This window comes from Balaenoptera borealis (assembly GCF_965194805.1).
Source record: "Balaenoptera borealis genome assembly, chromosome: 3".
Taxonomy (NCBI): domain Eukaryota; kingdom Metazoa; phylum Chordata; class Mammalia; order Artiodactyla; family Balaenopteridae; genus Balaenoptera; species Balaenoptera borealis.
Window position 1 is genome coordinate 103056061 of NC_138866.1, and position 15852 is coordinate 103071912.

Sequence of the window (15852 nt, forward strand, 5' to 3'; positions counted from 1 at the left end):
AGAGAGTAAGAAAGAAAACTCTAAGACATTCATTGTATTTTCCAGAAGCTTTACTGGAGAGTCTTACTTACCTAACAAGATAGCAAGCTTCTGGAAGGGTCATTTCTTAGGCTCCTTCATTGCCTCCACAAGGGTTATTAACACAGAGGCAAGACTCAAACTTTGTTCACTGATATATAAACCTGATAAAAGACAGTTTATTCAGAAAATTGAAGTTTCAACTTAGGAACAATTTATCAACTCCCGTTAATATTCGACTCACTTCATCAAGATCAGTGACTTAAAGGGATAACAGTTATATACCCCATAAATCCAACTTGTACGTGAAACTACTAGGAAAAATTTCTACTTTTGCTAATATATTCCAAAGTGTAATTTTGTGTTTACAGAATATTAATCTAGGGAGGAAACTTTACTGTCATTTACTACCATCCCCCTATTTTTTTTTCATTTTTATTTAGGAATCGGAAACTCAGAGTGGTGCTTTGTCTATTGTAAAGTTTTCATGTGTGACTTTGATGGTTTTTTACCTTATCTAATTTATTTAATTTATTTAATCCACACAACTATATCCTTATGCTTATTAGCAAAACGTTTTAATTCTTATCCTTTATCATCTTCAAAACCTTCTATGAAGAAGTCAGTCCAACCCTGATACAGCATCAGAGGGAGGCATTGGTAATTTTTGTTGACCTGATATTTTATACTTTTTTAGCACTAAATCATAAACATACTTTAAAGGCAGTCGATCCTTTCAGATTATGAAGTCTGTTACCAAAAGGAAAATACTTTTTGAAATTGTTTTTGACACAAAGAGCAGCTAGTCCCCCTTCCATAGGTGGGAGAAGTTTAAAAAAGCTATAGTTTAATTTTGGGGAGGTGGTGTGGTGTGTGGAGGTGGGAAGAGGGGTGGGTTATATTTTCTCTTGTTGACTCATACTGCTGTGAAGGAGTACAGTGGCAATTCAGTTGTCTGGACTCTTTCTTCATGACTCAACTCTTTGGATACTGTCTCATTCATCACAGAGAGGCAGTGTGACTTACAGGAAAGAGTGTGGCTTTGGTGTCAGAGACCTGAGTTTGAATCACTGCTATGTCCCATACCAGCTCTATGATCTTGGAGAAATCACTGACATCTTTGAACCTTCCTTTCTATCAAATGGGGACATTAACTCAGACAGATTTTGTTGTGAGGACTACATTTAGAATTATCATTGATTTCCATTCTCCTATTTTGTGTTTGCACAGAGGGAAAAATTCATAAAACTGCTGGACCAGTTGCATAACTCTTTAAGGATTGACCTGTCAAAGTATAGGGTATGTACAAAATTATTTGCCTAAAGGTAAAATATGGTGTTTGGCTCAGATGATTTCTTGTCATATTGTAAAAAAAAAAAAAGTTATCCACTATGTAATGGAAAAGTAAAGATAATGATCTTGGAATCTTGGGTCCTGTTACACTAGACGGGTCCCTTAAGGAATCAAGTAGACATCCCTTGTTTAGGTACCTTGCTCCACATCAGCCTGCAGTACTCTGTGTGTGTGTGTGTGTGTGTGTGTGCGTGCGTGCGTGCACACACATGTACAGCTTTAATTTTATAATTCTTTTAATAACCATCAGATTGAGTGGCCCTCAGCTAATTCATGAAGTAGACATGTGGCCCAGTCCTCATCTTAAAAGCTCACCCCTTCTTACTAAGATATCCAGCTGATATTTCCTCAGCTTTTGATATTCCTTCTGGGATTCACTGCTTAATTCACTCCTAGATCAATACAATGTGCGTTTTTTGAAGCTGTACAGAGTTCATTGTCAACAATTCTATACTTCCCCTGCAGGTGAAACACACACAAACTCACACATACACAAATATATTCATGTGTGTGTCTGTGTTTGTAAAGACACAGATATAATTTTATTTAGAAAATACAGTTACAAAAAAATTTAGTTACAAATTTTATTTACCAAAATATCTATAGTAACAATTATTGCATTCTTTAACAATTTATTCTATAATAAATATCTTTCCATATCTGTATATATGTATCTTTCTTACATTCAATTTTTAGTCTCTTATTGATGAATCGCTTAACTGTGCATTTCCGGAATATAATACCAAATTTTGTCAAACTTACCTTACATGTCAGAACTGGGGCCAACACTATGAGAAGGGAACTGCTATGACAGGCAGTGAAAATGATATTTGGGGGCAAGAAGGACCTTGAGGCCACCTCATTCACCATTACTTTGACACCCCAACTCTGCTTGAGTTCATGAATACCTAAAAGTTACCTGTGGTTTTCCTAATGGCTCTTTAAAAAGCCTATCTGAAAGCACATTAATATGAGAAATTTCTCAATGCTGAAATTGTTTCCTTAATTTTTTCATAATTCCTTTCCTTTCCTTTCCTTCAAAATTCTGAACATCTGCATTTTTATCTCACATTTTTCACCAAACTTCACTAACAAAAACTTTTTGTTTAAATCTGCAGTACTTCAAGGAGAGACTATGAAGTGCAGTCTTATTTTCTTTTTTTAACTTTTAGCTTCTTTGTGACTAAAAGTAAATATAGGACATGTAAAGTTTCCCAAAAGGATTTTGGAAAAAATAACCCATCTTGAGAAAATTATAAAAAATATTTTCAAATATGTGCTCACCTTCCCTCTTTCAGCAGGAAACCTATTTTGTGAAACAAGGATGAATAACCTCATAACATTGCATTAATGATATTATTTTGTACATTTTTGTTACATTGTGGGAATAAATAGAAGAATATGGCTTTCTAAGACTAAGATGAGAATACTTCCAACTTGTTTATTTTCTGTGATATTTTACAGTAAAAATACTGTGAGAATACTGTGGTGATACTTTTTAAATTTTACACAGTTTACTTACCATTTTCTTTCACAGAAAGTTAGTTGTAGTTTATTTGCCACTGGAGGCTTAATGCTGATAATTTACCCATTTTCTGTTTCCTAATTAACCAGGAAAACTTTCCCGCCAGCAATGCTGAAAGATTGCAAGACCTGAAATCAACTGTTGACCTGCTAACAAGTATCACCTTTTTTAGGATGAAGGTACATCTTTTATTTTTGTCACTGTCTTCGTGTGACACACATTTACTCCCTGATAGAGTCTGGTTTTACCCTTCTCTTGATCAGTACTGTTCATCCCCATTGATTAAGATGTGGTGCCTTTGCCTGAGCTAAATGAATCTTCCAACATAATGTGTGTTGAAAAAGAGATTATCCTAGACACTTAAGATATTCTGATACATTTGGCTCAAATTTAGTTTTAAGTTAAATTCATCTTAAACAAAGCTCTCTAGTGAGTGGATGTGACACTTACCAAAAAAAAAAAAAAAAATCCCTAAGAACATTAAATGGAAATGGAGTTCACTTTGCATTTCAATTTTAACTGAGATATCTTGCGGACTTTTTCATTGCAAGAGAGTAGCCAACTCTTTTAAGTTTACCCTAATCGTAGCAACTTCCATTTCCTGCCCTGGGAATGTCTGTATATGAATATGTGTGATTGTTTAATCCATTGGTATAATTAATTGTTATCTACCAACCTATGCAAACATTTCTTTTTAGGTATATCTTCTCTGCTTTAATAGCAAGTTGTCTGCAATTATAATTTGGCTAGCCAGACAATTCATGTAAAGCCTTTCTTAAAACTACTTGTCAGGCTATGGGCTAAACATTTTTGCCCTTTGAAAGAGAGTTTATGATTTTTTATTCAGGAAATTCCTGTACAGAAAAAAATAGAAATTATTATTTTTCTTCTTTTCAGTTGCCCATGATTATCTTCACTAAAACAATAAAATTGGTATTTTATAAGAGAGAAAGAAAACAAAACTATGCTATATAAACCATCCATCCTTTAAAGTCCAATTAAAATTCATTTGGTTTGAAGTCATGGTAAGATTAGGTGACTGGGATAAATAGAATTTACATCAATTCTGATCTGCTGGCAGTAGCTGCTGGAACAGTGCATAGAGGGTGATAGTGAGAACTGATCCAGGCTCTCATTGACAAGTGACGCCTGCCATTGACATTGAGGGGGGTAGGAAAATGGGAGTGAGGGAGGGGAGTGCCAGCACAGTGCTCAATACCTGCCTTTCCTCAGTCACCAGCCTTGCAGTGTATAGGAAACAAAATCATTTCAAACTTGCAAGTCCTCCTCCCCCACCCTCACTACCAGCTGATGACCTTGCTTCTGATTTCACTGGAAAAACAGGAGCAACTACTGGAGACCTTCCTCGAGGTCTGACCACATGCTCCCGCCACCCACCCATCTACCTACTTACCTGCATCTGTGTCCATATTCTGTTCCTTCTTTTTTTATTATGATTGCTTAGCTGTTTGTTCTCCTAAAAAAAAAAAAAAAAGCTGTATCTTCCACTGATGTAATTAATTTCTTCCCCTCCTGAGTTACTAAAACAGTGGTCCAGCCATCTTCCTCACTCACCTGAATTATCAGTCTTCCACTCTCTACTGGATACTCCCCATCATCCAACATGCTATTTTTTCCAGTCCTAAAAATATTGCTAGACTCCATTTTCTTCTACAGCTACTACCCTTATCCTTCTTTTCCTTTAATACCAAAACCCTTCAAAATAGTCCCTTTTACTTTTTCTTTCCAATTTATTTTCTCGAGTTGTCTTCTGAACAAGTTTTCTCCTTCTATTGTCTTTTTCTCCTCATTATAGACAGTAAAATTCACTCTTTTTGTCCTAGAGCTCTATTAGTTTTGACATGTGTGGTTGTAATAACCCACACTACAATAAAGATATAGAACAGTCCTATTCGCCTCCAGTATTCCCTTGTGCTAGTCCTTTATAGTCAACCTCTCTCCCACCTCCTGATCTGTTATTGTCCCCCTATGGTTTTACCTTTTCCAGAACATCGTGTAAATGAAATAATAATCTATGTAGTGTAACATATTGGCTATTCAGCCTTCTTCCTGAGTGTATCTACAGTTCATTCCTTTTTATTGCTGAGTAGTAATTCTCTGTTATATATGATCTACAGACATTTGGGTTATTTCCAGTTTGGGGTCATATCAAATAAAACTGTTAAAAATATTGATATATATATATATTTTTGTGTAAACATAAATTTTCGCTTTCGTTGGATAAATAACAAGGAGGGAGATTCCTTGGTCATTTGGTAAATGTATGTAACACTTTACAAGAAATGCCAATTGCAGTTGTCCTACATCTTCTGGTAAAGCTCTTGGCATTTTCCATGATTTTATTTTATTTTTTTAGCCGTTCAAATGATGCCAAAAACTCAGCCGGCCTCTGTGCACCAGTGTCAAATCGAATCTCAGAGACAGAGTTTTGGGTGAAGTAGAAAAGCATAGCTTTATTGCTTTTCCAGGCAAAGGGGGGACACAGTGGGATCCTGCCCTCGAAAACTATGTGTCCCTACCTGGGAGGATTTAGCAAGGAGTTTTATAGCAACAGTTCAAGGGTGAGGTTTCGGGTAAGATTAGGGTGTGTGCAGGGCCTGCACTCCTTTAATCTGGCCTCAGGTAATCTGATGAGTTTCTGTGGTTCCTTTAATCTGGTGGTCTTCTTGAAGAGCTTCTCTGGTTCCTTTAATCTGGAATGAAGAATGCTGGCATCTTCCATTTGTTGGGGGTTTTAGTTCTATAAAGAGCTTAAAGATATTGTTATGTGTATCCCTTGAGGTGGAACCAGGACCCTGCCCCAAGGCTGCACTATTGTTTCTTGACTGCTCCTCCCTTGTCTCGGCAGCCCCTCCCTTCCCTGATTAGCAACTGTTCTAATCTGCCCTTTGGAACTCAGGGAAGGTCATGGAGGCTGGAGTCTATTCCCTATAAACAAGAAATGGGGGCGAGAAAGACTTCCGTGACCAGGAGCCCCACAGGGTCCTGCTCAGTTTCACTAATAGGAATGAAGTTATATCTTATTATGGTCTTAATTTTATTTCTATATTAATTAACAATGTTGATCATGCTTTCTTGAGCTGATTTGCCATCTGAGTTTCTTTTGTGAACAGTCTGTTGAAATGTTTTGCCCACTCTTCATTCTTATTGTTGAGTATTGAGTTCTTTATTTACTCTGGATACAAGTCTTTTGTCAGGTACTTTATTTGCTGATGTTTTCTCCCTGTCAGTGTTTTGTCTTTTCATTCTCTAAAATTATCTTTTGCCTAGCAAGAGTTTTTAATTTTGATAAAGTCTACTTTATCAGTCTTTCTATTTACAGGTAGTGCTACTGACGAAACTAGGGTCACAAAGATTTTTCCGTGTTTCTTCTAAAAGTTTTATTTTACCTTTTACATTTAATCCTGGGTTCCATTTTGAGAGTTTTTTTTTTTTAATAAGTTGTGAGGTATGGGTCAGGATCATTTTTTTGTATATAGATGTTCAGTAGTTTTCACACCATTTATTGAAGCGATCATCCCTTATTCATTGAATTTCATTCGCATCGTTATAAAAAAATCAATTGATCATATTTGTTTGGGTCTATTTCTGGACTCTCTATGCTGTCCAAATGTCTATACTTTTACCATTACTATGCTGTCTTGATTACTGAAGCCTTATAGCAAATCTTAAAATTAGATAGTTTTAGTCCTCCACCTTTTTTGCTACTTTTCAGAATTGTTTAATAGATTATATTAGTTCTTATTGGGATTTTGGTTAGGATTGCATTAAATCTATAGATCAATCTGTAGAGAACTAAAAAATTTTAAATGTTAAATCTTCAAATCCACCCTTATTTTTGGAACCTACTCCAATTAGACCTTTAACCCATCACTTTACCAAAAATGATCTTGTCAAAATCACCGGTGACCATCACTTTGCTAAATCTAGTGGTCAGTCATCAGTCTTCATCCTACAGTGTTCAGTATCACTTAATATATTTTATCAATCCCTCCGCCAGGAAAGCCTTTCTTCCCTAGGTTCCAGGACACCCCTCTTGCTTCTTTTTTCTCCTATCTCATTGGCTGCCTTTTTTCTCTTCTCCATTGCTTTGTTCTTTCTCATTTGTCTAATGCCATAGGGCTAGAATTACACAGGGTTTATTTTTTGGACCCCTTCTCTTCTCTGTCCATGCTCATCTAGTCTCATTTCTTTACATTCTTCTCTAAGCTAATAATTCTCAAATTTATATCACTAGCTCAGGCATCTCTACTACTCCAGACTCATTTACCCAAATGGCTGTTTGAAATCTACTTGTATGCATAACAGGCCTCTCAATCTTAACCTGTCATAAACTGAGCTCCTGATCTTCCAAGCATAGTCTTGCTCATCTAGGTTGAGACCACTTCCAGTGTACCAGTTATTTAGGGCTAAAACCTTGGTGTTAGGCCACCCCCCATAGGCCTACGAGGCCTGTACTTGCCCATCTTCAAGACCAAAGAAAGAATCTGGAATCAGCAACAGAGACGTCAATGGTTTAATGGATGGGGGATCTTATGTGTCTGAAGCAAGGTCCTGGAGTGAGACCTCACTGTGTGCCCCAAGCTCTCGGCCGGCCATGAAGGCAATCTTCACTCCTGGGAGGAAGGGGAGGTTACCAGTTATAGGGGAATTGATGTCACGTTGGCACCTCAGTTACCAGGGAAATCAGCAGAGGGGCATGTCCCTCACCACCCCTTTGATAGGTTATCATCGTGGCTAAAGTTAGAGCAATCATTAGCTGGGGCCTGGGGCAAGTATGTAGGAAGGTCAGTCAGGTAGTAGGGTGTGGCTGAAGTAGGCATTCCTGGAGCAGGAGATGTACAGAGAGCAAGAGGACAGCCGTCTTGGGTGACCTGATCATACACTTGGTGTGTCTTTCTCTCACACTGGTCACCCAATCTGTCAGCAAATCCTGTTACCCGTTCCTTCCAAAATTAACCAGAATAGAATTTCTTCTAACAACTCCTTGCTCTACCATAGTTCAAGCACTGTCTTCTCATGACTGAATTATTGAACTATTCTCATCACTGGTCTTTCTGCTTTGTCCATACCCGGCCTTAAGGCAGCATAAGGGAGCCTTTTAAAAAAAAATAGGTCACTTTCCTCTTCTGCTCAAATAGTCTACTTTCTTCCCACCTTGCTCAAAGCTAAGGTTCTTGGAGTAGTCTACTTGCAGTTTTTCCACTGGTCCCATCCTGTTACTTCTCTGAATTGATCTACTATTGAAGTCCTTTGTATTAAATTCTATTCCACTGAAACACTTTCTATCCCTCTTCTTCAGTGTATTTTTTTTTTCAGCATGCAACATCATGTAATATATTTTACTGATTTCTTTTGTTTATTATCTACTAAAATTAACTTAAAGAGGAAAGGGATTTTTGTTTCTTTTGCTCACTGCATTATCACCATTGTCTGATATATAGTAGGTGATGATAAATATTTGTTGAGTGGTTGAATGGAATGAATGAATGATATTGTGATTGGTCACTTTAAGTATTTCTATTGAATATTTACAACTATGCTCGTTTTCTCTGAGTTGTTATATTAGGAAGTTAAGGTGGGTGTTTATACATTTAAAACGTTTCTAAGACCACATTTCTCCTGAATACAGAAAGGTCAACTAAAAGTTGAATAAAAGTGTTTATTCAATATGGTTTGATTTATTTATACAGTTTATACAATGTTTTATTTTTGAATTTAAGAAAATATTTTGTCTACCAGGTTCTGGAGCTGCAAAGCCCCCCAAAGGCCAGCATGGTGGTGAAAGACTGTGTCAGGGCTTGCCTGGATTCTACGTACAAGTATATTTTTGACAATTGCCATGAACTCTATTCCCAGCTAATAGACCCGGTAAGAAAAGATGTGTGTCTGCTTTCTGTTCTAGTGTCTGCGTCCATAAGTTTAGAATGACAGTAAGTGGGAAAGTATGTTCATTCAACTTCATGTTAACTGCAGGTTTTAAGAATTTCCATATCTTTTCCTCACATTTGAACATCACTTTCTTATATATGAGAGTGAAATAGTTCACTCCTTAAAGTAACTTCATGTATTAAAGGTGGATATTGTTGTTCAAGTTTTTCTGGTGAGGAGTCAGTTTCAAAAGAATTAAGTGATTTTCTCAAGGTCACACAGTGGGCAAGTGGCAGATTTGGGACTAGAACTTAGGATTTCAACTCCTACTTCTATGTCCTTCCCCTAATTCATCTGCCTCCCTTATCATTTTTTCTCATAAAACTGATAGATGGGGACATATTTATAGAACAGGATGGTAACATTGTCACATATGTAAATTTATTATTAAGAAATATTTCTAAAAAGAAAATACAGAAAGTAAATCAAACATGCATATACTTACCACGTAGATGACCAACTGTTAACATTGAGCAATATTTGCTCTGATTTTTATTGTTTAAAGCCATTAAATGTTAGACATAAATTGGCATTTCACTTTGTAGTTCTTTCAAATTCCATTCTCCTCCCTTCTTCCTTCAGAAATGAACACTGTTTTAATATTGGTGAGTTTGAACATCTTTTCCAATATGCTCAATGAACACTTCAGTTTTATTTTCTGTATATCACCTATTAATTCCTTGCTGATTTTTCTCTTGGCTTGCCTGTCTTTTGCTTATTAATCTGTAGAAAATTCTAAAATATATTTTGGATACTAATCTTTGTTGGTTATGTAATTTCATATATTACTTCTCTCTTTATATGTGATGTGTCTTTTTGTTGCATTGAAGTTTTTTAATGCACACTATGATTTATATATATCGCTATTAGTTCTACAGAACTATTGTTTGGGGATGGCTCTTTAACATGTATCTATTGTCTATCCACTTCCCTGAAGAATGCAGTTGCTCAAATAGATATTGAAAACTGTGCAGTTACCTATGGAACTTCCTGTTTAGTTGAGTGGGGCAGATTCTAGAAAGCCGATGTTGGATGAAGGCACATAGGACTCTTTCAAGCTAGGTTTCAGGCTGGGTTTCTTACAGTATTCATCCTTTCTGGGGTCACTGACTCCTTAGCCTAATAGGAGAAAACATGAAAGCTGGAGTCTGTCATTGTATAAGCAAAACAACATAAAACCACATAATTGTTCTTAACTTTAGCTTAACATTCCCACTACGTGTGCTCTTGTTTGGAAACTTGGTTCTCTGGGATTTCTACGGATTAAATTGTCTCTGACTTCAAATATCCCCTTGGGTGGCTTTCTAATGGCTTCCCTTTGTCTATTCTCTACTCTCTATCTTCCTCCCACAAAGCTCTTTCAATTCTTCCACTACATTTTCAACATCGTCTTTATTCTACCCAAAATATAAAAATTAAGCTTTTTATTATACCATATAAGTTACCCATACATAACTTTATAATCAATCTTACCGGGCTTTACCACCTTTAATTTCCTACTCCTTGCAATTCCAAACTCAAACTAGTCCCCTCTCATGAGCCCTAAATTCTATTATTTTCTATGGACTGGCCATCTTCTTTTACATTCATGTGTTTATCCTGTTCTATCTGCCTAAAATGTTCTTCCCCCATCCTCTGCCTTCAAAAAATCCAACTTAAATATGACCTCCTCTCCTACTAATTCACACTCAGTGGATGAATCAAATCATCAAGGTTAAGTGTCATACCTTATTTACTGTCTTTCTAATATATTAATACTAATAATAGTAAAATAACAGTTTTATTTATATAAGATATATAGAAATATGTGCAGTTCCCATAAAGCAAACATACCCCTAATAAAAAGCAAATAAATTGTCACATCAAAATGAGTCTAATATAGCTTAATATTTGCTTATTTGGCTTCAAAAACAATGTTTGTATGATTTTCTAACTAACTGGTATTCGTTTTATGTGGATAGATTTATAGATTTTATATGAAATCTTATCCATGTGGAGACTGTTTGGAGCTAAGCTTTAAATCTAAGAAAAAGACTTTTCCTTAAACATTGTTATCATTTGAAATTCTAAAGAAAGCACCCATTGGGCCTGAACAATTTAGGAAATTAATACTCCCTAGAGCCCTTCTGGAACCATCTGGGAAAAAATTTAATAATTAAGGCTTATCTCCCCTCAGTTGACTGTAACCCCATTCTCCGAGGAGCTCAAGTTAAGACCTTTTTCCTTCACACTATACATCTGAATTCTCCTCAAATTCTGATGACTTTATCTTCAAAATCAAACACCTTATCTTCACAGTACATCCAGAATCTAACCACTTTTCACCACCTTCACGCTCCCAGCTGGTCTGAGTCACCATTGTTGCTCACCTGGATTACTACATAACTTACTAACAGAGCTCAGTGCTTCTACCCTACAACCTTTGCCTGTGTTCAACAGAGCAGCAAGAATGATCCTTTTAAAAAGTAAGTCAGATTATGTCACTCTTTTGCACATAATATTCTAAAGTCCCTTCATTTCAGTCATGTTCAAAGTCCTTTCAATGGCAGTAAGACCCAGGATCTGCCCATATTGCACCTTCCGCCCCACTCTGTTACTCTGTCCTTACATACATCATCGTGAGTGGAGAGGAAAGTAACATGAACAATGCTGTATCCCTGGTACCTGCAACAGTGCCTAGATCATAGAAGGTGCTCAGAAATGTGTTTGTCGAATAAATTGAATGAATGAATAAACAATTACTTTTCTTAAACGATACGATAAGAAATTACAGGTTATTTGGCTCTTTATAAACAAGACTGAATGAGGTGCTCTGTCATAGGAGACTCTCAGTCCTTGCCTGAAGCCTCTTGCAGTTGTACGGGGTAGTGTTGCAGGGTCCTGGACAAGATATGGGAGGAACTGATGAAAGCCACATCTAGTCCCAACCCTTAATAACATCCTGAAGTTTCCTCCAGCTCTCTCTCTTCTGCTATAGTAACCTGGAAGGACACACATTCCACATGTATGGCTACCAGGTGGAGGACGGCTATCCAGCCAGCTTCAGCAATAACCCATTACTGCAGTAACTTATTGAGATTAGGAGATTTATCTGTTACCACAACAAACTTGGCTTATTTTGACTAATAGACCTTCAAATCCATTTCCAACCTGCCACCCAAACTGTCTACTTAAAATATATATGACTGTCCTATCTGTAACCCCCATTCACTCATGGGATTAAGTCTAAACTTTGCAATTATTCAGAGGCCCTCTAAGATGTGAGCTCTGACTAGCTTTCCTTATTTCAATGTAATTTTCCCCTTGCTTTCTGTGATTCAGGACACTAAACTCCATGATGCCTCCATCCTCATTGTTTTTACCTACCTGGATTTGCTTCACCTCCCCAAACCCCTTCATGGCTAACTCGAGCTCACTGACCTTTTCTTCAAAAAGCCGGAGTTGCCGCTCTCTGCCCTCATAATACCCTGACATGTCACCACTAGCACACTTACCGTGGTGCATTTATTAGGCATACAATGTAATTTTTGTCTGGCCGGTCTTCCCTACTAGGCTGTGAGTTTCATCTTTGTAGCCCCAGTGTTCAACGCTATGCCTGACAGAGAGTACAGTTGATTAAATAATTAATAAGAAAGAAATTTTATAAAAACAGTACTCTGTTACTTATTTATATTCTACTTCACTGACTCCACTTCAAAGTCTGTGGTCAAGAATATGATGTTTGAACCCCTGAGTTCAGATTCTGGCTCTACTGCTTATTAGTTTGGTCGCCTTGGATGAGGTAGTCAGCCTCTTCAACTCTCAGTTTCTTCACCAAGACATACTTTTAGTATTCATGCCACTTCTGTTTTTATCTGAGTTCTCTCTAGATAATGTAATGCCTGAAACCAAGAAACAAGAGTTTCAGGGTTGTTAGGCACAGTATAATTCTGATTATTTAAATGTGGAAGCTCTTTCTTTCTCCAAAGGGGTTTTGAAGAACCATATAAAAATAGTGCTCAGAATAAGAATGAAAAACAAACTTGAGAGATAAGGTGAAATTGTTGCAGGTAGAAGAAATAGCTAAAAAAGGCTGGTTGCACACTCCTGGAGTAGCATTTACCTTGGGTGAGTCACCTCGCCCATGTTTATCCTTCAGTTTAGCAAAACTAAGAACTCAGGTGTGGCAGTGTGGACTTAGGTGATTGATCTCTTGCATAAAGACACATGAGGGATCAATCTATAAACTAGCCCAATGTTCTAATTATATTTTGAATTAATAATGAGTTTAAGAATCTCTCATAAGCTTATTAGCTTTTTGAGTAACCATTTTTATAAATTACCTATTTATAGCTTGTGCTTATTTTTTAAAATAGAATCTCTTTTTCTGGTTGCTATTCTAAAGTTACTTAGCTCTTTGTCAGCTTTTGACCCTGCAAAGATGTTCACAATCCTTCATCTTTATCTTTGTCACAGTGTACATTTATAAGAAATTCTCATTTTTAATATAATCAAATCGACCAATTTTTCTATTTAAAATTTGGAGTATTAAAAAGTCTTTCCCACTCACCCCCAAACAGAGGATCTCCTTACATGGAATTTAATAAAATGAATGTGTTCCAGCTACGTAGTAATCACCGTTAGGATTGTCCAACTAGTTCCCCTGCTGTTGCTCCTAAAGCAACCTTCAGATTATGGATTTTCTTTTCATATAGATGATCTTCCAGGAGAGGACAAGCCAATACATTTTCAAGTCTCTTTGAAATCTTTGGTCTTTTTTTTTTTTTTTTTATCTTAAAGAAACTGTCGTTTTTTCCTTGAGGTGTCCTCAGAACCTACACTAGTGCCTGGCATATTAGAGTGCCTTTAGAGTCCCTTTGTTTCCCTCCCAAAACAAATTTCCCTGCCTCTTACCTCTGAGGCAATCTCTATTATTAATTTGATATTAGCTTTCTGCTTCATCTTTATGAACATTTATTATTCGTGTCTATTAACCATTTGAGTATATGAGTATGTCTCTCTCATATAGTACATTGTACAAACAAGCAGTGTAGTGATATGATTACATGTACTAACTCCAGTACCAGACTAAAAAACGTTTAGTTATTTGGTAGGAATGATGTTGTAATTTTTAAAGACTGGTGTTACTTTTTGAGAACTATGTATTGTGATACATTTAGGTACAGTTTATTGATTTTTTTTTTTTTTACAGCTACGTATCACATAAATACACCACAATTTACATATCAATTCCAGTGTTTCACGTTTACAAATAATAGTACAATGAATATCATAATGCTTTTAAAGAACAGAAGAATGCCTTCCTTTCCTCTGCTTTTCCATTTCTACAATATATAATGCAAACATGATTGTACCATGTGGTCAAAACACCCTCTATTTTTTCCCATCTTAAAATGTCCTTCAACTTGTCTGATTCCCACAGGAAACACTGAGTTTAATGAGAATAGAAACTATTTTGTTTATTATTGAACTTGTAGTACATAACTCTGTACCTCACATACAGTAGCAGAAATCAGCGAATAACTGCTTACTTAATAGAACTTCTATGCAAAACTATCTATATGTATGCAGTATAAGTTACTGCTATTCGTTTAAAAATTTTGACCAAGATATCTTCTGAAAACTTTTTTAGAAAAAAGAAAACACCCTCCCACAATATCTTAAATTGGCAACTTACATGAACATATGCATGTCAAGTTTCAGAAAGTTTTCCTTGATTTGTAGATGTGTACTTTTTCAGTTATTTTAGCCAAAAAAGTTGCCATAGCTATTTTTGTTTGTTTTTTCTTTTGTTTTTGGTCTAGTCAATTCTAAATAATTCCGTAATAAAAGGAAAGTTTAAAATAAAATGTGACTTTGAAATTTACAAGTGGAAAAATTTCAATTCTATAACTCTTGAGATATTATTTAAATAGTAATCCTTAAGGAACTAGCTAGAAAGTGTCCCTGACTTTTCTTAGATTTTTTTCCCTTGCAATGGACTTTCTTATGCAATCAGTAGCATTAGTTTAGGGAATGATGTTCATTATGAAAAGAAGGTACTTTTTCACTACCTCCTGTGATTATTGTCATTACACTAGAACTAAGTAAATACAAACACATTTTAAGCTTAACTTTTCTTTAAATTTTATTATAAAATATGTGGAAGAAAGTTTATAAGTAGGACATTTCTTCTTAAGTGCCAGCTTCATAAGCAATATATAAATTCTTATCAAATGTTCAAAATGAGTAGTATCTTATTTATTGGTGAAGAAGACAGGAACATGAAAATCCAAAGCCTCAAAAGTTATTAGACTGTTATGTTTCCATCATTGTGTATTTCAATTTTTCTAACAAAGTGAGGTCAAAAATTAAGCCACAAATGAAACCTTAATAAATTCTGAAAGAATAAACAACATGCAGAGTAAGTTGTGCCAGTAAGACTAGTGTAATCTTGATTCTAAAATGGATTATGACAATATTTGAAAAGAAAATTTTAAACACATTTTGTAAATGAACACTGATTTCAAAGTTCTAAATAAATTATCAAATGGCATATTTAAAATACAACCAGATCAAACAATCTTATCCCAGGAATTCAAGGATAGTTTGACATTAGGGAAAAAATTTATCAATATAAATCACTATAGTAGTTATCTAAAGGGGGAAGATCATATATTTATGCAATATATGTAGAATGAGCATATGGTGAAATTTGATGCCTCGTTATGATTAAAAAAGAAACTCAAAAAATTAGGAATAGAACAGATTTTCTTTTATTTAAGTTTACATTAAAAAAAACTATGGCTAACATTAGCAGATGAAATTTAGGTACATTCATTTAAGAAATAGAGATAATTATCCTATTAATACTGCTGTATAACATAATAGTTGAAGAAATGAGAATATAAATTAGAAAGGAAAAGAACTGTTATAATTTATGAGTCATATGACTATATGTGTAGGAAAACTAACAGATTCTACAAAAAGCTATTGGTTCACATAAGAATAAATCTAAAAAAAAA

At 35.6% G+C, this 15852-nt stretch overlaps 1 protein-coding gene across 1 annotated transcript in view; it reads left to right on the forward strand.

Annotated features, from left to right (window-relative positions):
• UNC13C (unc-13 homolog C) overlaps positions 1–15852 on the forward strand; it is a 632162-nt gene that overhangs the window by 343889 nt on the left and 272421 nt on the right. The window contains exons 14-16 of the mRNA XM_082388208.1: positions 1249–1317; positions 2986–3075; positions 8660–8788. Coding sequence (XP_082244334.1) covers positions 1249–1317; positions 2986–3075; positions 8660–8788 — 288 coding nt within the window. The remainder of the gene's footprint in view (positions 1–1248; positions 1318–2985; positions 3076–8659; positions 8789–15852) is intronic.